The following is a 21,388-nucleotide window of genomic DNA, read 5'->3' as shown; positions in this document are numbered from 1 at the left end:
CATATCTGCCTTCACTAATACACATTTATTATCTTGGAACCCACATGGACAAATGGAACATGTTTTTGGAAAGGCTGAACTAGATTTTTGAAGTCCTTTCTAGCATCATAACTCAACTTCTTTACATGGAGATATCACCTGATAATGAACTTGTAATCAAGAAGGCCAAAAAGGAGACAACAGCAATACTTTTAAGGCAAAATCTGGAAGAATCGAAAACATTCCAGTTAATAGGTAACTTAAAGCAAAATAATTTTATGTCAGCAAAACCATGTCCCAAATGAGTAAGATGGTGTCAAACAGTTTTCTGCTGCTGATAGACAAACTTAAGTCTGTTCTCAATTCTTTCTGCTTTGCAGAGGATTTTTTTTAGCATAGTTTGAGCCTCAAGGAAGAGCTAGACAGATGGGGGAGGACTATTTGGTTCTTGGAAAGCAGATTCTAGGGCTCATTAGGAAGCACTGGAGAGAGGTGTCATTAATATTAATAAGATAAGCTTAAGGCTTCTTTCGGTTATTTGTACAGATGAGATCACCTGTCAAAGAAGTTTTGAGTGGCAGTACTGTTGCATAACCATTTTGTAATTCTGTTAGCATATCAAAATGCTCGGGCCACTTCCACAGAGGACAAAGTAAACTCGAGGGTGGTATGGTATGATAGAAAGGGCTTTGGACCAGTGCATCTAGCTCTGATTCAGCTACTAATAAGCTATACAAATTTATCTCTGGCTTCCTCATCTATAAGATGAGGAGAATAGACTGGATCAGGAATTCTTTTATCATGGGGGCTGTGAACTTGTTTTTAAAAATATTTTCATGGGGGCAGAGAGATGGTTTAGTGAATTAAAAGCCAGAACTTGGTCCAAGGTTCAAATCTGCCCTCAGACACTCCCTAGCTGTGTGACCCTAGGCAAGTCTCTTAACCTCCATTGCCTAGACCTTAACATTTTTCTGCGTTGGAACCAATACACAGTATTGATTCTAACATGAAAGATAAGGGTTTAAAAAAATTTTTTTGGATGACGATTCCAATGTAATTGATTCCCTTATAAATTCTATATATTTTATCTGTTGTATTTAATAACGTTCTGAGCAAAGGTCTCTAGTCTTTATCAGACTTCCAAAGGGGTTGAAGACACAATAAAAGCCTTAAGGATCCCAAGGCCACATGATTTCTCTGTTAATAGGTTAATGTTAATATTCTATTACTAGCCAGATGAAATTTATGCTAAAAAATTAGCAATAGGAGAAAAAACTACCTAAATGGTTGTTGATTTTTTTTAAACAACTTGGAGCTGCTAGAACTAGAAGCTAGGAGACTAGAGAATAAACAAGCCTAAGCATTAAATGATGTTCAAGGATTGTTGAGTTTTTTTTTTTTTATGTTTGCATCCTCAGTATTTCTAGCAGTGCACCATCAACATAATAGGCTCTTAACAGAGGTTAGTTCAACTGAATTAAATGCCTAGCATATTCTACAGTGAGAATAAAAGGCATCAGAAAACTGTAGTTAAAAAAAAAAAAAGCCACTGTATGAAGAGCAGCACACTGATACATTGTTTGTGTAGCTGAAGTGGCCCAGTTATTTGGGATTATGATTTGGGTATGAGGCCAGAAAAGTCTATACTCATTCATTTAAAAATGCACTCAAAAGGTCAAAGACATAAACAAAGGTTTAATGTTTACCAAAATATTTAAAGCTATAATTTTTGGGGTAGCAAACACCTAGGAATAAAATGAGTAGCCAATGTTTGAGGAGTAGATGAAAACAAACACAACAGTATAGGATGTAATGGAAAGTTATCATGAGTAAAAAATGACAAAAACAAACAAACAATTTTGGAAAATAAGGCAAAGTTTGTAAGAAATAACATGGAACTAACTAAGTAGAACCAAAAGAATCATATATAAAATGACCACAACCATGTAAATGAACAGATCACTAAAAATAATGGCGTAATGGAAACAACAGTAAGGAGCTCAGAGAACAAAGAATAAAGCAAAACTCTATCTTGGTAGAGAGGTAGGAGACTACTGGGAACAAAATGTGGTACACATATGTCAAAGTGGACACTACGTGGAACACTTTTGTTTAACTGTTCTTCCTTATTACAACGGAGAGTTCAATATAGAAGAGACAAAGTTTGAAAAAAGTATGACAAAGAAACAAAAGAGATCCATAAAGATTTATTTTTTAAAAGCCATGTGGCTAATGGATGGAGGAATTGTCCATCGTAAATGTCTACACGTAAATCACAAAATTATGATAAAGTTCCCTTTCGCTTAATACACTTTTTTTCAGATAACTTATCACCATGGCAAAGTTTTGACTGGGAAAGAGAAGAATGAGAGAGAATTTTGGATCATGGAGCACACCTTGACAAAGTAAGCCCAAGGGAAGAAGGGTGAACCAGTAGTGAAGTAGTATGAAAACAGTAGAGGATTTGGGACACCCAATGAAAATATGAGCATGCTAAGCTCCTGGAGGCCAGAAAAGAGGGATGAAGGGAAATAGTGATGGTGTCTCAAGACCGGTAGAAGGAGGTCAATGTGGACCTCAGAAAGGGAGATGGAATGGCGTCAAAGAACTCAGTGGGCTGGCCAAGGAAGATCTCACTGATCTCTTCTCAGATTCCTGACTGTCCCTATATGGAATCATGAACTGCAAGAAAGGGCAAGCTGGCAGGACTGAGGTGCTGTGGGGTGACAACGGTAGTGTTTCATAGGATGCCCCTACCTCTCAAAGGCTTACACAAAAGCAGCGACCTGAGAATTATACTACTTAACCAATTCTTGACTAGTCAAACCTCCCTACAACTGGTTAATTTGTTAACACCAGACATTCACGACCAAAAGTATCTGCTTTTTAAAACACACACCAAAAAAATGTCTAAAATGTACCACTGTTTACTCAGTCTTGCTTTACAAACTCAGTATCAGACTTTACTGCCAATGCTCTGGGGAAATTCTTCCAGCTCAGTAGACTAAATCCTAGAACCATCCAAAGTCCTTGAAACAGTCACTCAGAAATTGCTGTGTCAATGACTTTTTCTATATTTATACCTAAAGGAAGATAAGCAAGAAAATGTGGATTCTTCTGCACCAACCCAGAGAAGAGCTAAGTCAAGAATCAGCATCAGGTAAACTCAGCAATCACACCCAAATAACCAGAACTATACTCTGCTTCCAGATTTTATAGGGCTATAATTGTATATTTATAGGGCTTCATAATTGTAACATGAAGATCCACTGATTTCTTTACTTTATAATCAAAGACTAAATTATATCTACTTTATGGCTTAATGTGTAGAGTTGAACAATTCTAATTATTTTAATATTGGAAATTCATTGATGAGTAGCCATGAAGTAACCCCCTCCTCTCCCCCTGCCAAAAGACCAAGATTTGGAAAAACTCAATATCAAGTCATGTCTCTGACCCAAGGGTACACTGTATGACTATAAGCAAATGACTTAATTTCTTACTGGCTCACACTCTAAAAGAAGTTGCAGGTAAATAGCTGATGAGCATCAGCAGAGAAAATTTCCTCCCCTCCCCACTCTTCCTCATCCAGTAATCCAACTCTGTTAACTACAATATGAAACTAAAATAACCAATTCTTCACCCATTTGGGAAAAAATAGGAGCTTGGGGTATTTGTTGACCATGCTGGGTGATGGAATGGAGACTGAGGAAAATAGTCATCAAATTCTGCAAACTCACTAGCAAAGTTTAACTTATGCACAATAGAAGTAAGAACAAGACTGGAGAAAAGAAAAAATGGATGAGATAAACTACATGGAATATAACTGACCATTCTTTCCTTGATTTTGAACTCCCAAGAGTCTTACAATACTTAGGTTTGAGGTTTTTTTTTTTTAATTAACTTTGCAAGTACAAAGAAAGACTAAAAATCAAATTTTATGATTAAGATTTGCAGGATGTGGGGTTTAGTGGAATTGAAGCCCAAGATGGATGAAGAACCCAATATGGCAGTGAAAAATATCTATTGCTAGTGTAAAGAAAAGGGAAGTTAGAATCTCACTGAATTATTCAGTTAATATTCTGGTCAAACCACATCTAGAGTGCCATGTTCAATTTTGCTTATCACAATTAGGAAGAACACCTCATTTTGAGGGTGACCAAGATAGGCTTTGGGATCATGCCATATGATTGATTGAAAAAACTGGCAATGTTTTGTCTAGAATTGTTTTCAACAATTTGGATGGTTGTCACATGGAAGAGGGATCACATTTGTTTTGTTTGACCCAAATGGAAGAAACAGAAGTAATGAGTGGAAGTTGCAGAGAATCAGATTTAGACATAAGATAAGGAAAAATCTCCTAATAGCATGTAGATAATTCAAGAGTGGAATGAGTTGCCTCAGAAGCAAGGAGGTTCTTCCTCCTCCTTTAAAGTCTAGAAGAGACTACTAAGAAGAGATCTACTAAGCCACCTGGCTGCTCTCTTTCAAGTAATCTTTATAATATGTTGCTGACAGTATAAGTGTACCTAAATCAGAGTCCTCAGTATTTTAAAGAACGTTTTTGGGAGATAAATTAGACAGTTCTTGAGTTATAATTAATGTGCAGGTATACAAGTCTTAGGATTATGGAGAAAATCAAGGAGATAAAGTAAAGAAGGATTAGAGAGTTTTTCCATTTTTTTTGACCCAGAATTTGAGAAAGTACTTAAGAAAACTTGGAGGGGATCACTGGAGAATTGGCCGTATCAGAAGGAATATATAAAAAATTTCATATAACACAGAATCTCAAACATCCTACCTTAATTGTGTATGTTCCAAAAAAGCTGGTTATAAAAATTACAACACTATCAAAATTAGCTATCCTCTCTGCTAGAAAAGATTTTTTTCACAGTACAGTTTTATAATTACCTACCATAAAATATTTTAAATCAAGTTTTTCTTAATTTTTTTCTTAACTTCATCCCCATATAAATTCATGCCATACAAAGAATACGTTTCACCATAGCAACAATTCTACATCAACTCCTACACTAATGTTGGAAAAAAGGTCTATAAAAGCAAATGATATTTCAAAAGCATCCAGCAGTGTATTCTGCTGAAGTAAAGCAGAATACTTATTTTACAAAAATTTCAATATGGAGGTTCAGTATTTATGAAAACTTTCTTGTAATTTAGTAGAAATAATGTTTCATCTTCTCAAAGGACATCTTATTAAATAGCATAAGCTTTTTCAAAGCCAAAAAATAGCCAAAATAAATTATTTAAAAGCTGAGATAGCAAATGATGATTAAAATAATTTGTAAACAAAACAGAAACTGAATTATAGAAACTGTAATTGGTCCAATTGTAGCATTTTTTCCAATTAACAGTACCTGTTGGTGCTGTGGGAAATGAAAAGAAATGTATATTTACATAGAATTTTTTAAAACTTTAAAATACATTAAAGTTTATTAGATTACTCAAATAAATGAGGCCATTTACACATTTTCCTAATAAGAACTAAAGTTACTGAAATTAGATATCATGTTATGAAAGCTCAACAAGCCTTTGAACAAAATTAAAATATAATTCTCAAAAAACTATGAGATTTATTGTTAGTACAAAAGCGATTAGGTCCTTACTATATTAAGAGAACAAAACTGCATAGGAGAAAAGAATTAGGAAAGTGGTGTATATTGAAAGAGAGAAAGGATCAAGGATAGACAATGAGGCATTGAGAGTTAATGAAATTTGCAAATCACTGTGGTATGACTCTAATGCCATCTGTTCATTTGGGCATTTATATGAATATGAGATTTAAAAAACTGAGTTAACAAGAATCAATAAATAAAATTCTTTATTTGCCAAATATAGTCAGCATATGATTCTTTACTAGCATTAGCACTGATAAGAGCACACTATCACAGAGAAAACATCATTTTAGTGTTAGTCCTTTTAAAATTAAAGTGAAGATTCTGGTAAATTATTAATTATGCATTTGGCATTTATATAATCAGGGTCAAAAGTTAACCAAGGCTAGTTGATTTTCATCATAACATAATACTTACTGACAAATATGTGCTATTGGGAACATATTGATCCTGCTCTCCCAATAACATATCAATCACCGGATGTCGACCATTTTTTATCACTATTTTTCTCTCTTCTTGCAAAACTGGTCTGCAAAAAGAAATGCACTGAGTCAGTGTATTTGAAATAATGTTATAGAAAACGTTTTAGAATAGTAGAAAATAATAAGTGCAATAAAAATAGAAATTTCAAACCTCTTAAAGAACAAGAACATGACATTAAGTGTAAAGATAACTTTGGTTATAAAAAAGGATAGGATATAAAAATAAAATCTGAAGTTAAGCAATGGATTGATGAAAAAAGCACTAGTCTGAGAGTCAAACAGATTTTAGTCCCCATTCTGTTCCCTGTGTCACCTTTCAAGGCCTTCCTTCCCTCATCTCCCATGAATTTACTTAGCTTTTTCTTTGTAGCTGGTTCTCAGATTGATACATCTAACCTTAAATTAAATCTCTCCAGAGTGCCCAATGGATAGTTCAATCTGAATAACCACTGGGTATCTCAAAGTCAACTAGCCTGAAACTGTCTTCCCAAACCTAATCTTCTTCTAAACTTTCCTTTCTGTCAAGTGTCTCTATTTTTCTGGTCAGCCAGATTCAGAATATTCTACCTCTCACTCAACAACCCCTCTTCCCCCCGCCCCTTCCCAGAGTCAATCAATCATTTGCCAGATCTTTTCATTTCTCATTTATTAATATCTCTTGCATCTGTCCCATTCTCTCCACTCACAAAACAACCACTCTAGTTAAGGCCTTCATGAACTTCATTACCTGAAGAGAAGACTCCTAATTAATTCATCATGCCTCAAGTCTCTCTCTGCATCTCCACACCTCATAGCTACAAAAAGGGATTTATGATTTTTTTTCACAAGTCCGATGATATCACTCCACTAGTTGATAAATTCTATAGCTCCCTATTCTTGTTAAGAATTAAATATGATCAATGGAATAGACTTGGGATAAATGACCTCAGCAAGATAGTGTACAATAAACCCAAAGATCCCAGTTTTGGGGACAAAAACTAAGAATTTGACAAAAACTGCTGGGAAAATTGGAAAACAGTATGGGAGAGATTGGGTTTAGATCAACATCTCACACCCTATACCAAGATAAATTCAAACTGGGGGATGACTTAAACATAAAGAAGGAAACTATAAGTAAATTAGGTAAACATAGAATAGTATACCTGTCAGATCTTTGGGAAAGGAAAGATTTTGAGACCAAGCAAGAGAGAGAAAATATTTACAAAATGTAAAATGAATAATTTTTATTACATTAAATTTAAAAAGGTTTTGTATAAACAAAACCAATGCAACCAGAATTAGAGGAGAAGCAACAAACTGGGAAAAAATCTTTATAACAAAAACAAAGGTCTAATTACTCAAATTTATAAAGAGCTAAATCAATTGTACAAAAAAAATCAAGCCATTCCCCAATTGATAAATGGGCAAGGGACATGAATAGGCAATTTTCAGATAAAGAAATAAAAACTATCAATATGCACATAAAAAGTGTTCTAAATATCTTAAAATTAAAGAAATATAAATCAAAACAACTCTGAGGTACCAGCTATAAGGATCTTTGTGGTGGTAAAAAATTGGAAAATGAGGGGAAGCTACTTCCATTGGGGAATGGCTCAACAAATTGTGGTATCTGTTGGTAATGGAAAATATTGTACTAAAAGGAATAATGAACTGGAGGAATTCCATGGGAACTGGACTGACCTCCAGGAATTGATGCAGAGTGAATAGGAGAACATTGTACACAGAGAAGGATACACTATGGTATAATTGATTGTAATGGACTTCTCTACTAGCAGCAATACAATGATCCAGGACAATTCTGAGGGACTTATGAAAAAGAATGCTATCCACATCCAGAGAAAGAACTGTGGGAGTAGAAACACAGAAGAACAACTGCCTAATCACATGGTTCAATGGGGATATAATTGGAGCTGTAGACTCTAAGCAATCACCCTAATGCAAATATTAATAATATGGAAATAGGTCATGACCAATGACACATGTAAAATCCAGTGGAGTTGTTTGTTGGCTATGCGAGAGGTGTGGTAAGAGGGGAGGGAAAGAACATGAATCATGTAACCATGGAAAAATACTCTAAATTAATTAATTAAATAAAAATTTTCAAATAAAAAAATGAAGGATGAATAAAAACATACACATATATATTTATAGCCGTGCTCTTTGTGGTGGTGAAAAATTGGAAAATGAGGAGATGCCCTTCAATTGGGGAATGGCTGAACAAATTGTGTTATCTGTTGGTGATGGAATACTATTGTGCTAACCCTTTAGCACATTTTAGGACATTTAGCACATATTAGGAATAATAAAGTGGAGGAATTCCATGGAGACCGGAACAACCTCCTGATGCAGAGTGAGAGAAGCAGAACCAGGAGAACATTATACACAGAGACTGATATACTGTGGTACAATCAAATGTAATGGACTTCTTTACTAGCAACAATGCAGTGATCCAGGACAATTCTGAGGGACTCATGAGAAAGATACTATCCATATCCAGAGAAAGAACTGGGGGAGCAGAAACACAGAAGAAAAACAACAGCTTGATCACATGGGTTGATGGGAATATGATTGGGGATGTAGACTCTAAACAATGACCCTAGTGCAAATATCAGTAAGGTGGAAATTTAGTCTTGATCAATGACACATGTAAAACCCAGTGGAATTGCTCATTGACTATGGGAGGGGGGTGGGAGAAGGGGAGGAAAAGATCATGAATCATGTAAACATGGAAAAATATTCTAAATTAATTAAATTAATAAATAAGGTTTTAAGAAAAATAATAGAAGGCAGTTGAGTAGCTCAGTGGATTGAAAGCCAGGTCCTAGGTTAAAATCTGGCCTCAGACACTTCCCAGCTGTGTGACCCTGGGCAAGTCACTTAACCCCCATTGCCTAGTCCTTACCACTCTTTTGCGTTGGAACCAATACACAGTATTGATTCCAAGACAGAAGGTGAGGGTTAAAAAAAAAAATCAAATATGAACTACTCTGTTTGGCATTTGGAGCCCTTCACAACCTGGCCTAACTAATTTTTCCAGCTTTATACACTACTGTGATATAACTTTACTGTCCAGGAAAATTGGCTTTCTTGCTGTTCCTTTTACACAGTATTTCATCTCATATACCTTTGTAGTGGCCTAGAATGCATTCATTCCTTCCATAATTCCTTCTGCCTTTTAGGATTATTTTTTTATTGTTGTAGTATCATTTCGGCCATGTCTGACTCCATGACTCCATTTGGGATTTTCTTAGCAAAGATACTTATTTGCCATTTCATTTGATGGATAAGGAACTGAGGCAAACAGGGTGAAGTGACTTGCCCAGAGTCGCCCATCTAATAAGTGTCTGAGGCCAGATATGAACTCGTGAAGAGGAGTCTTCCTGATTCCAAGCCCAGTGCTCTATCCACTGTACCATCTAGGATTCTTTTCTTTAAAACTGAGCTCTCCAGCTCTGAGCCAGGATGCACTCCCTCCTTGATCCCCTCTAGCTTAGAGAATACTCTTTTTTCTTTAAAACTTGCCTCAAATGTCACCTTGTATAAGAAGATGTTTCTGAATGCTCCCAAACAAACTGGCTGGTACATATTTTGTATACATTGATATGGCTTGTCTGTTGTTTCCCCTGGTAGCACGTGAGCTTCCATAGGGCAGGGATTATTTCATTCTCACTGCTGGGTCCCCCTGTGCCTAGCTCACAGTTGGTATTTAACACATGCTTGTTGAGGGGCTGAGTAATCTAAAATATGAAAGATTTGGACTAGATGATTCCCAAACTCCTTTCAAGCCAAAAAATTCTACACATACACATTAGAATACACCCTTTTACTTCTCAGAGAAGCTGTATAATTGAGCTTTTTGAGTCATGAGTTTGGAGAAATGCCTTCAAGACAGACACTATTAAAATGGTAAAACATGTAGAATGCTTGGATTGAGTTTGGTCGCTCCTTTATAATGGCTTTTACATAATTTGATGGCATAAGAAGAATAAAAACATTTCGAAGCATGTTTTCATTTTAAATTAAATCCTAAGTATTTTACCAACTGTAGGCAATCCACACACAAATTTTTCACTTTTAAAACTGAAAGCAAGGTTGATGTTTTGTTAGGTTATGTCTGGGGTATTCTAAGGATCACATGAGCAACAAGATGAAGGACTGAATGGACAGTTTTCTCTGATTCCCGGGACCTTTCAAATCTATTCTAAAGAGAAATTATGGGTCAAATATAAAGCAACTTCAGCTTTCTCCACGGTCTAGGACATCTGGAAGCCAAAAGAAGATTAAAAATAAGACACAAGGAGGCAGCTAGGTGGCTCAGTGGATGGAGAGCCAGGCCTAGAGATGGGAGATCCTGGGCTCAAATCTGGCCTCAGACACTTCCCAGCTGTGTGACCCTGGGCAAGTCACTTAACCCTATTGCCTAGCCCTTACCACTCTTCTGCCTTGGAACCAATATACAGTATTGGTTCCAAGATGGAAGGTAAGGGTTTTTATAAAAACAAAACAAAACAAAACAAAACAAAAACAAACAAACAAGAAACAAAATACCCCAAATTTATACTTCCTGACCTGGGGCTCAATTACTACTCGTCTCCTACCTCCCATGCTACTCCCATACTCCCTCCAGGAGTAAAAACCTATCAGGGGTCATAACCCTATAGCATCAGTGCTGCAAAGCTGACAATCTGTGGCACCAGCAAAGCATGGAGTTACACCAAAAATTCTCTTTCATGAGCAGAGCCTGGAACAGAGCCAACAACCCAGAATACCAGCAGAGCCTGGAACCATGGACAACCCTTTAGCCCCAGCCCTGTAAGAGCTCTTCGCCTGCCCATGCTGGGGCAAAGAACTATGAGAAAGAGGGAGCAGGGCAGGACATAAAGATAGTAGAGTGTGTGTGTGCAGCCACTGTGAACCCCTTAACAAGCCCGAAGGAAAGAGCATCTAGCTGTTCTGATCTTCTAAAAGCCAGTTGGGGCAGAGGCCTAGGATGGTGAACTGTGACTTGCACAGTGTGTAAGGAAGCTGAGATGCTTTGAGATCTAGCTCCCAAGGAAATCACATCAGAGAAGAAGGTACAGAAAATGAATGATAAAAGATAAATAAATGAAAGATAAAAGAAAAATTAGGAGGGAAAAAGGCTGAAATTAACAAAGATTTTAGGAAGAAAGAAGAAAATGAAAACACCTGGAACATAAACAGCTAAGTAAATAGGAAAAATCATCATAGAAGGAAATATGATCTCTAGATCTAGAAAATGAATTCAGGCATCTATGAATAAATACTGTAAAACTAAGGAAAATGATCCAATACTTTATGAGACAGAGGACCCTGTAGAATTTGAGGAAAACATGGAACCATAAGACATTGTTCCTTAGTAGTTCAAAAAGAGCCACGAGAAGTATGACAGCAGAATTAATGCTGTCAGCATTATGACAGCACAGCAAAAATTATGAACAACAAAAAAAAGGAAAAGAAAAATTTGAATTTGCAATGGCAAGCTTCGCCAGGGAAACAAAAGAGAAAACAATAGATTGGGAATGCAAATACATAGAAATAAAGGATAATCTAAAAGAAGAGAAGCAAAAAACAGTAGCATTAAAAGAAAATATAGTCACCACACAAGTAAGACATACTGAGTTTGAAGGCAGTACACACAGAGCAAATCTCAGGATCAAAGGACTCCCAGGAGAATTGATGAGACAAAAAATCTTAACACCCTAATGAAAGAAATAAAAGAGAACTTTCCAGACCTTCTTAAACAAAAAATAAAATAAAATAAAATTATAATTGAAAAAATTCACGATCACCCCCCCCCAAACAAACAAAAGATAAAAAATAGAGAAGGCTGCAAACTCCAAAACACATGGTGGTAAAATTTAATAATTTAATTCAGAAACCAGTTTTCCAAATAATCAAGGGAATAACTTTCAAAAAAGGACATTCGTACACAGGCAAGACTATTGTGCACTCACTAGAAAATGTAGAAGAGAATGGAATAATATGTTGCTAAGAACAGTGGATCTTAGGGGTTAGCCCAGGTTAAGCAAGTCTACAAATTAAGCTTCGTCTTACAGAAAAAAAGGTTGGATGTTGAATAAGAATTTTTAACATTTTAAAAAAGGAAACCAGAAATGAAGAGATGCTTTGTTTTTTTTTCCACACCCCAAACAAAAGAAATGCAGAAGGAGTGAATATATATAAAGCAGAAAGTGAGGATAGCAAGAGAATGGTAAGAGAGATATCAGTTAAGAGCTTCTTTCTAAATAAACACAAGGAAACACGAAGATAGATGTGGGAGAGACAACACTGAAGAGGACAGGGAGCATTATGGACAGAAATGTCAACAACTTGCCTACAGGTGAATCAATGGTTTGGTTTGGATTGGGGGGGAGGGGACTACATTATAACATGGATGGGTTCATAAAAGAAAGAGAGGGAAACAAAAGGAGAGAAAGGAATCTGTGAGAAGGGCCAAATCAAGGGTTAGCAAAGAGGGGAAGGAGACCTCTTGCGGTCTCAAAAAGAAAAGAGCCCACAGTGAGATGGCTGAGGAAGGTGGGAGGACTGAAAAGGAGAGGAAAGGAAGGAGGCTTTAACTCTGGGAGTAAGAGGGGGTTCTACTGATACGCCCCTATGAGTAATGAGAGATGGTCTATGAAGGGAGAAAGGGACCTTACCCAGGTGTGGTTCAGGAGTTTTGGTGCTTGAAAAGTCTACTTATCCAAAGTTGGGGTTGGAACCTCTGGGAACAACTGGTCCCTGAGGACGTGAGACATCAGGAAGAGATTTAGAGGCCAATGGAGAAAAAAGACACCAGAGAAAGGTATGAGAGGTGAGTTGCATAATCAGGGACAAAGTAGGTGAGGGAAGTGTTCTCTTTAACCTCTGTGAAAATTGTCATTGTTCTGGGAGTGAAGCACAACAGAAAAGGGGGAAATTCATGAATTGAGTCCTACCAGGCAGTGGCAGAAACCATCTAGAGAGGAGACCCTCGGATGGGTAATTGGAAGTTTTGATTGTATGAAGAATATAAAGAAAAGAGACTTAGAAAATTATAGAGATCATGAATCAGAATGAGAGTCTACAAGAGACAAATAAAAAGAAAAGGATAATGAACATAGAGAGAAGAGCCCTTTTTTGGGAAAGGGCACCAAAAAAATGAAATTCAGAAAACTAATGATTAAGACTGGTTGAAGGAGAGAAGAAAAAGGGAGAATGTATTGTATTGGCAGGAAAAAAAAAAAGGCAGAATGGCGCAAGAGGATTATATAACTAGATAAAAGCAGATGAGAAAAGGAACAATAAAACCCCCAAGGGAAACAGGTAATATCTACTCTGCCTCTGCTAATCTGCCTGGGTCCGAACAACAAGATGCCCCATGGTCTATTACCCCCTTTCTTGTTGGGCATCCTCTTGTGTGTTGTCCCTCCCCATTAGACTGTGGCATCTCTGAGGGTAGAGATTGGCTTTCTTTTTATTAATGGCAACCCTAGCTCTTAGCACAGTGCCTGGCACATGCTAATGTTTAATAATAAATATTTTTATTTATATGTTTACTGGATCGGAGAGGAGAGAATCAGGGTGAGATGAAGAGAGTCAGGAGGAAAAAGGCCCCATTAAAAAAAAAAAAGATTGAAGCAAAGTGAATGAAGGAACATAAAGTTCTATTCAGATTCTTCATCATGTCACTCCTGGCAGGTCCTCCACAAAGCAACAAAAACTCTAAAAAACAACATAAATCTTTAGTTCTAAATTTTCCCAAAATTTGCTCAATTCTATATTTTCTTTTATGCTTACTTTTTTCTTAGATTTGTCCATTTCTTAGAGAGGAAGATTAATATTTCCTACTGTAATTGTACTACAATTTGTTCTTTTTCAAATTCAGCTAATTGTTACATGATGAATGTAAAACTGGAATTATTAAGAGTATGTCTAATCATCCAAATTCCTTTTTCAACCAGAGAATGATGAAATAACCTGGGAAACAGAAGAGATCAGAGTCCACAAGTGACCCCAGTTCAAGTTTAACATAATGATGGCATCTTCTCCTTTCTGCTACTAGCAAGTCAGGGACCCTCACACAGCTGGATACGTTGATGCAAAGCAATCCTGAGGGACCCCCTGAGTCTCTGCTTCCTGCCTTGAGATCTCCAAAGGACTTTCCTCCACCCTCTGTTTCTCGAATTTCTATCCAAATGATCCAATCCCCACAGGCTCCAATAATGCATTACCCCCAAATCATGTATAAGGCTTAAGGTTCCCTCAGATAGTCAGGCAAGCAATAGGCTTACTGCTCCACATACCTTTGGGTTTACTCAGTTAAAGGATTTGTACCTAATTTCTGCCATTTTTCTTTGTGCCTCATTTTCAGGTATTTAAATACTCTGCCACTTGGAGCATAGGTTTAATGTTAATATTAATTCATTGCTTATGGTCCCTTTAAGTTTAAATGAAATTTTTGTCTGATAGCATTACTGCATTCATAATCTTTTGGATTCACTTAGTACATAGTAAATTTAGTTCTGTTCTCTCATTTTGATTTTGAGAATCTTTGCTTTTTTAGATATAGTTCTTGTAAGAAAAAATACTGTGGGGTTTTCTTTTCTATTTTGTAACATTTACTCAATTATATTGTTTAGTACATTTACATTTAAAATGATGAGAGTTAGGCTTATGGTTTTCTTCCAAGTATTGCTTTATTTTGCTTTTTGGAAGGTTTCCCTTCAATAGTTTTTAAAAGTTTCTTAAATCCCTGTCTTTTTTTAAGTCAGTATGATGTCCCTACAATTAGTTTTGTTCAAGCTAATGCATTTTGACCCCATTCCCTTAGACCCTCTTCCCAGCTTTCCTTGCCCCCCTCATTTGTCAATCCTTTTCTTAATTTGGGATTTTACTTACTTGACTTTCCCTTTCTTTAATTTAATGTTATATTGTTTCCCCAATTCATTTAAGTAGTTAAACTCTTCCTCCTGGAACTGTTTCTGTTTAATCATTTTCTTTTTCTGGTCTTTTTTGAAGGTTTTATTTGTGTCACTACTTTTCCTTTCCAGTCTATTCTGAAATTTTATTTTTTGATTAATGGTCTAAATTTTTATTTATTTCTTCTTTAATTTCTTTTGTTCCTTTTAGAAATGGTTTTTAAGTACTAGGTTTTAGCTCCCTCTTTTAAGTTTTATCCTAATGCTTTTATAAATCTCACCCCACTGTACCTTTTTTCTGTCATCTTATTCTTAGAAATATCAATTTGAAAGCTATGCAATATGGATAAAAATGGTGCTCCATGGTAGAAATGACTGTGTCCAAAATTATGTAGTGTGGCATTGCCCCATGCCCTATCTGTGATCATTTACTTCTATCACAATCTCTAACCGACATTCCTGTAATGGATCTCTCAGAGCCAAAGGGTTTAACTAATCAGGCCTTTGACTAAAAGTATTCCAATACCCTCAGAAAGAAGCAATTCTCAAGGAGGAGTAAAATCAGTCCCAAGGTTTAAAACATATAAAAAACTGCCAGTAGGAAGGTTAAAAAAATCTTTCAACAAGCAGGTTTCCCAGAAATCTCAAGAACTTTCTAAAAAAAATCTCAAAAACTACATTAATATTCTTTTGTCCAAAAGACCCCAATTTGAGTCCTGGGGTAAGTCACCTGGAGGTCTAGAGAGCTATAACTCTGTTTTATTGTATTGTTTAGTACATTCACATTTAGAATTATGAGAGTTTGACTTGTGGTTTTCCTCTAAGCTATTTTATTTTATTTCCTCTGGTGTCTTCAGCATTTTAAAAACTATTTTAAAAAATACCTTTTTTTTTTCTTTAAGGCAATACGTTGTCTGTGCAATTCGTTTTGTGTAAACTACAATGTTGTGACTTTATTCACACATTGTTTTCCCTACTTTATCCACTTCCATTCCAGTTTATCAAACTTTTCTTTACTTTTATGATTTTACTTATTTTACATTTCCCTCCTTTTTTAGTTAAGAATTATCTTTTTGTCTTTTTACTTAAGTAGGGCTACATCACAACTTACTTGTTTGCAACAGTCCTGATTGGTGTTGTAGTAGTGTGTGCTAGTAGGGGAGTGATGAGGGTAGTAAATGAAGGGAGAGTGAGAATGAGAAAGGACAGGAGTAATTGGCACTGCCCCAGTTCTACCAATATCCTGGCCCCATAATACTTTCCCAGTGATCATATCACCTCACTCTATCTCCCATATGTGCTGCCTGCGTGGTTAGGAACTTTCATATCCCTTTTTTGGAGCCAAGATATTGTTTCCAAGGAAGCCCAACACTCAGGTTACTGAAGGGACCAACTTCCCCAAGAGTTAGAATTTAATTAATTAATGTGAGGTCTGAATCTTCTAGTGTGGCTCTTTCGGCCACGGAAGGGGTCTTTAATGGGATCCCTCAGTCCCATTAGGCTAAGATCCTCCCCTTTCATTCCCAGTTTCAATCCCTCCTTTCTACCCTTTCCCATTCTTCTATGGACCCTCTTCTTTTTTTTCTTGCTAACTCTTACTTTCTGTCTTAGAAACAACTTTAAGACAGAAGAGTAAGAGCTAAGCAAACAGGGTTAACCCTGTTAACTTGCCCAGGGTCACACAGCTAGGATGTGCCTGAGGCTGGATTTGTTAACCCCACTGTGCCATTTAGCTATCCCTGTGACTCTTCTTCTTGATGAAATTCGTCATCATTCCATTGGATATAATATGGGTACATCATACATTTGCTGTTATTCTCTACTTTCCCTTTACTCATTTATGGATTCTCCCACTCTTTAATTTTATCCCACAAAATACACTGATTCACCTATGATGAAGTTGTAGAGTTTAGGCCTTAGTACGTTAGTTCCCTTCCACTTTCATCTTTCCTATTTCTTTCATTTCTACGATATATCCATATTCCCTTGGGTGCTTTTCAAAATCTTGATGATTTCTCTAACACTTTACTCTGCATTTTTTTAAAACTGTGCAGGTTAGGTTTCAACTAACTCTTTCTCTCTCTCTCTCTCTCTCCCTCCCCCCTCCCCCTTCTATTTTAAAAATGATACTAAATATTGGTTCCAGGCCAGAAGAGCAGTAAGTTTTACCCAGGTTAACATAGCTAGAAAGTGTCTGAGGCCAGAATTGAACTCCTGCCTATCTACTGAGCCACCTGGATGCCCTTTCTTCCTCTCTTTTAAAATAATCTCCAAATATGGGGTAGTTTCATTATTTATTTTTTCCTTAGAAATTATACTTTTTTTGCTTTCTTGTGTCTAGATTCTTGAGCCACTGCTGTGGCATGTTTCAAGTCAAGTATTCATTCATATCTTTTTTGGGGGAAGGGAATGAATGTCTGGTCTGTTGAATATCACCATTTCATTCTAAGTTTTAGATTGAGTTCCTCTGCTTTCCAGAATATACTAATCTTCTTCCTTCCTTCCTTCCTTCCTTCCTTCCTTCCTTCCTTCCTTCCTTCCTTCCTTCCTTCCTTCCTTCCTTCCTCCCTCCTCCTCCTCCTCCTCCTCCTCCTCCTCCTCCTCCTCCTCCTCCTCCTCCTCCTCCTCCTCCTCCTCCTCCTCCTCCTCCTCCTCCTCCTCCTCCTCCTCCTCCTCCTCCTCCTCCTCCTCCTCCTCTTCTTCTTCTTCTTCTTCTTCTTCTTCTTCTTCTTCTTCTTCTTCTTCTTCTTCTTCTTCTTCTTCTTCTTCTTCTTCTTCTTCTTCTTCTTCTTCTTCTTCTTCTTCTTCTTCTTCTTCTTCTTCTTCTTCTTCTTCTTCTTCTTCTTCTTCTTCTTCTTCTTCTTCTTCTTCTTCTTCTTCTTCTTCTTCTTCTTCTTCTTCTTCTTCTTCTACGATTTAGTGGGTTTGAAATTATTTTGTTACTTGAATTTACTTTCCTTTTTATTTAAAATAATTCATCCTGGCAGACTGCAGAACTTGGTCACTGAAACTGTTACATTTAACTACCGAATCTTGGAGTTTGACATATAGTCTTTTTTGGAGGTTCACTTTTGCTCAGAATCTAGAGGGTTCTTTCAATTAGTACTCTGCTATTTGAATTCAGAAGTTCTCTACAGTTTTTTAAATATCATTTCTTCTATCAAGGCTTCAGATTCTTAAAAAATTAATCATATTCTGGGAAACCTATCTTCCTTACAGTTGCATCTTCAAATTCTGCCTTCAAGGTGAATGTCATGTGTCTTCTTTCATTGTTAGTTTCTCTTTTGACAGATTTTCCTCCCTTTGATATGTCACATACCAAATCTATTAATTTTTTTTATTCCTTAGAGAAACTCCCCACAATGAATTAAATTTTTTTCTAGTTTCCTAATTGATGGGTTTTTTTTTTTGCCTTTAGAAATAAAAATTGTGGCATATTCATTCCAAGTTTCTTCTCATATATTTCATTTTTTTTCTGGATTCATTCTATAATTTCTTCTTGTTTTTCCATGATCTTTAGGAATTCTACAGATATGTAAATTAGATCACTTTTGTCTTGTAATATTTAACAGTTTTGTAATCTCTAAGGATTTAATACTAAGTTTTTCCTTGTTATAGAATCCTTTCTGGTGATTTATTTGCTTGTGCTTATGAGGTGGCTTAATAGCATAATAGATAGTGATTTGGACCTGGTGTCAGGAAGATCCAAGTTCAAATCCATCCTTAGACACAGACTAACTAAATGGCTCTGAGCAAGTTCCTTAATATCCATCTAAATTACCTCAACTGTCAAATGGGGATAATAATAGCACCTATCTCTCAGGGCTATTTTAAGGATCAAATGAGATTAAAAATTCTAAAGCATTTTATACAGTGTCTGATACATAGTAAGCACCCTATAAATGTTTGCTATAATTATTATTATGTTCTAGGATTTCGTTAAGTTTTATTGCTCTTGAAATTCTTGCTGTTTTGGCATTTCCCATTATATTCCTTAAACTTTCTGATTCCTCTCCATTTTGCAGACACCATCTGAGCTGGACTGCAAAGCTGTTCCTCTCATGATTTCTTTTAGATGTAGGTTTTACCAATCTTCACCCAAACTCAAGTAGTTTTGGAGAGAAAAGACTGTCCCCAGCTGGATTTCAGTTCCCCTTTCTTCAGACCCAAAGTAGCTACTCATGCTTGCCCCTATTCCTGCCTTGGCTCTCTCCCTCTCCTTCTCCGATTACAGCAAATGAATATCTGCAATTTTTTGCAGGAGGAAGGAGGGTGGGAAGAATGTTCTAGGAAGAGTTTCTGCAACCTCAGGGATGCTTAACTGTAGTACACTTCTGTCTCTACTCCTCATATGGAAGACTCAATAATATCTTCTGCTTCTTGCCGGAGGAAACAGCAGCAAGTAGGAGGGGATCCTAAAATAGGGCCTGAGCACAAGCCTATCAGTTCATGCCTCTCTTCTGGGAGCAAAATGCTTTTTTGGGGGAAGGGATACTATGTGCATTTAATGCATTAGGATTCTCTTATGTTAATTCATAAAGATTTTACTTTGCTGGGCAGTCTATGAACAAATGAAAGACAAATCATTATATGTGTTTATAATGCTTTATCAGTGATATATATTGACATATTAAATTGATTAATATCTGCACATATATACATCAATGATAAAGCATTACTATGAAATTATTAAATATAAATATAATATAATATAATATGATGTGATATAATATAACATAACAAAAATTATAAATTTCACAGTGCAATTCACTGAGCTAAGTACTAAGGACACAAATAGAACAGTGGAGAATCCCTGATCCAAGTAGAGAGGCAATAGAGATAGGAGGCTTCAATTGCAAGTAAGATTGAAAAGGTTAGTAATGCATCTTCTTCTTTGGAGCTTTTTTTAAATGACACTAACATACGTGCTATTATTACCAATGAAACTGTATCTCTTTCTGATTTTTAACCACTGGACCAGGCTAAGACTTTTTTGATGTCAAGAACTTTTCCTCCATTAGGTTTTCCGTATCTATGGCTGTTGGGAAGTCATGGGCTGCAGCATCAGCAGAAACAGTTGCCAGGCCCCATCTCCACAGGCTGCTTCTGTGGATAAGGCCAGGGGTGGGGAGAGGAGCGGGGAACAGAGACAAGACTCGGTGCTCTTGAAGGTAATGGAATTCCCAAGACTGCTGGGCTCACCAGTCATCATCAGGGGTAACTGGTGACTGGTGGTTGTGAGGAGAGGGCAACCCTTCTACAAATAAGGGCTCCCCTCCATGATTTTGAGGCCTGATCCTCTGGGAAACAATGCTAACCTCAGAACTGGTGGGTTCAAAGTTTCTTAGCCCGGTCCCAGAGGGGCTGGGAGGAAGTGGTGGCCAAAGCTGCTGGCAGTGATTGCCTTAAGCCTTTCTTTGACTTGTGGGTGCAGCAGCAATTGTTCTATAACAACATACAATTCCTCTTAATTAGTGTGGACTGGGGGAAACTATTTAAAAAATCATCTTGATCTCATGATTCTCAAGTTGAAATGAAATGTTTCTGAAGTCATCTTGTATTCATTTTCTATCTAACAATACAAAAGATTGTAATTACTTAACTGTAACAGTAGTGATTTTTAAAAAAGACATTTTCCTACCATATTATATAGAGAATTAATGAAGATTTAGGATGGTTGCTAGTACTTAAGTTTCTCTTATTTATTTTATTAATATTACATTATTATTATATATAAGCACAACAGAGAAATCATTTTACCTACTGTTAAAAGGAAAAGGAAGGTTGGCAGAGGACAGAGGCATGAGACCAACAGGGAAAGATTCTGGAATGCTGCAGGGGAGGGTTGAGCTCAGAACTCAGGAGCTCGGAGTCTCTCTGGGGCTTTGCTGACTGCAAGCACCTGGAAGGATTTGCTGCCAAACCCTTGGTGGAGTTCCTGTACCTGTCCTGTGTTTCCCTTGGAAGAAGATCTTTGAACCTGAAGCTAGCCTGGAACAACAGCTGTCAGTGAGTGGGAGGACTGAGTCCATCTGGACTTGGGATCTTTCCCCTCGGGTCCCTGTCTAATCTGCCACAGACCAATACTTCAAGTAACAATCAAAAGAGGTTTGGGGTAGGCTAGGAAAGCTAGATCTAGGGTTTGGGATTTTTAGGTGAGAGAGGAGAGGGTGATATAACTCTATGAAGGCCCTTCTCATGAAGGCGTAGTTTCTGGGGTCATTAGCTAGAAAACATAGTAATAGTAATTCCCTTTCCCCTCCAAATGTCTCTTAAAGAATAAATTACAATTTCCAGTGACTTTTGTCTAATCTGTGACTGATTGGTCTGTGTGTATGACCCTAGACCAGGCTCTGGCCTGGACAAGCCTGCC

The 21,388-nt window shown here is 36.8% G+C and overlaps 1 protein-coding gene across 1 annotated transcript in view; it reads right to left on the bottom strand.

Moving 5' to 3' along the window:
- Positions 1-21,388, bottom strand: part of MSH3 (mutS homolog 3) — a 215,285-nt gene that overhangs the window by 61,201 nt on the left and 132,696 nt on the right. The window contains exon 19 of the mRNA XM_007487380.3: positions 6,030-6,141. Within this exon, the coding sequence (XP_007487442.1) occupies positions 6,030-6,141 (112 nt within the window). The remainder of the gene's footprint in view (positions 1-6,029; positions 6,142-21,388) is intronic.

Source organism: Monodelphis domestica, chromosome 3, assembly GCF_027887165.1.
Source record: "Monodelphis domestica isolate mMonDom1 chromosome 3, mMonDom1.pri, whole genome shotgun sequence".
Classification (NCBI taxonomy): Eukaryota; Metazoa; Chordata; class Mammalia; order Didelphimorphia; family Didelphidae; genus Monodelphis; species Monodelphis domestica.
The sequence above is the reverse complement of the archived record's forward strand: the minus strand, read 5'-3'. Positions and strand labels throughout refer to the sequence as shown.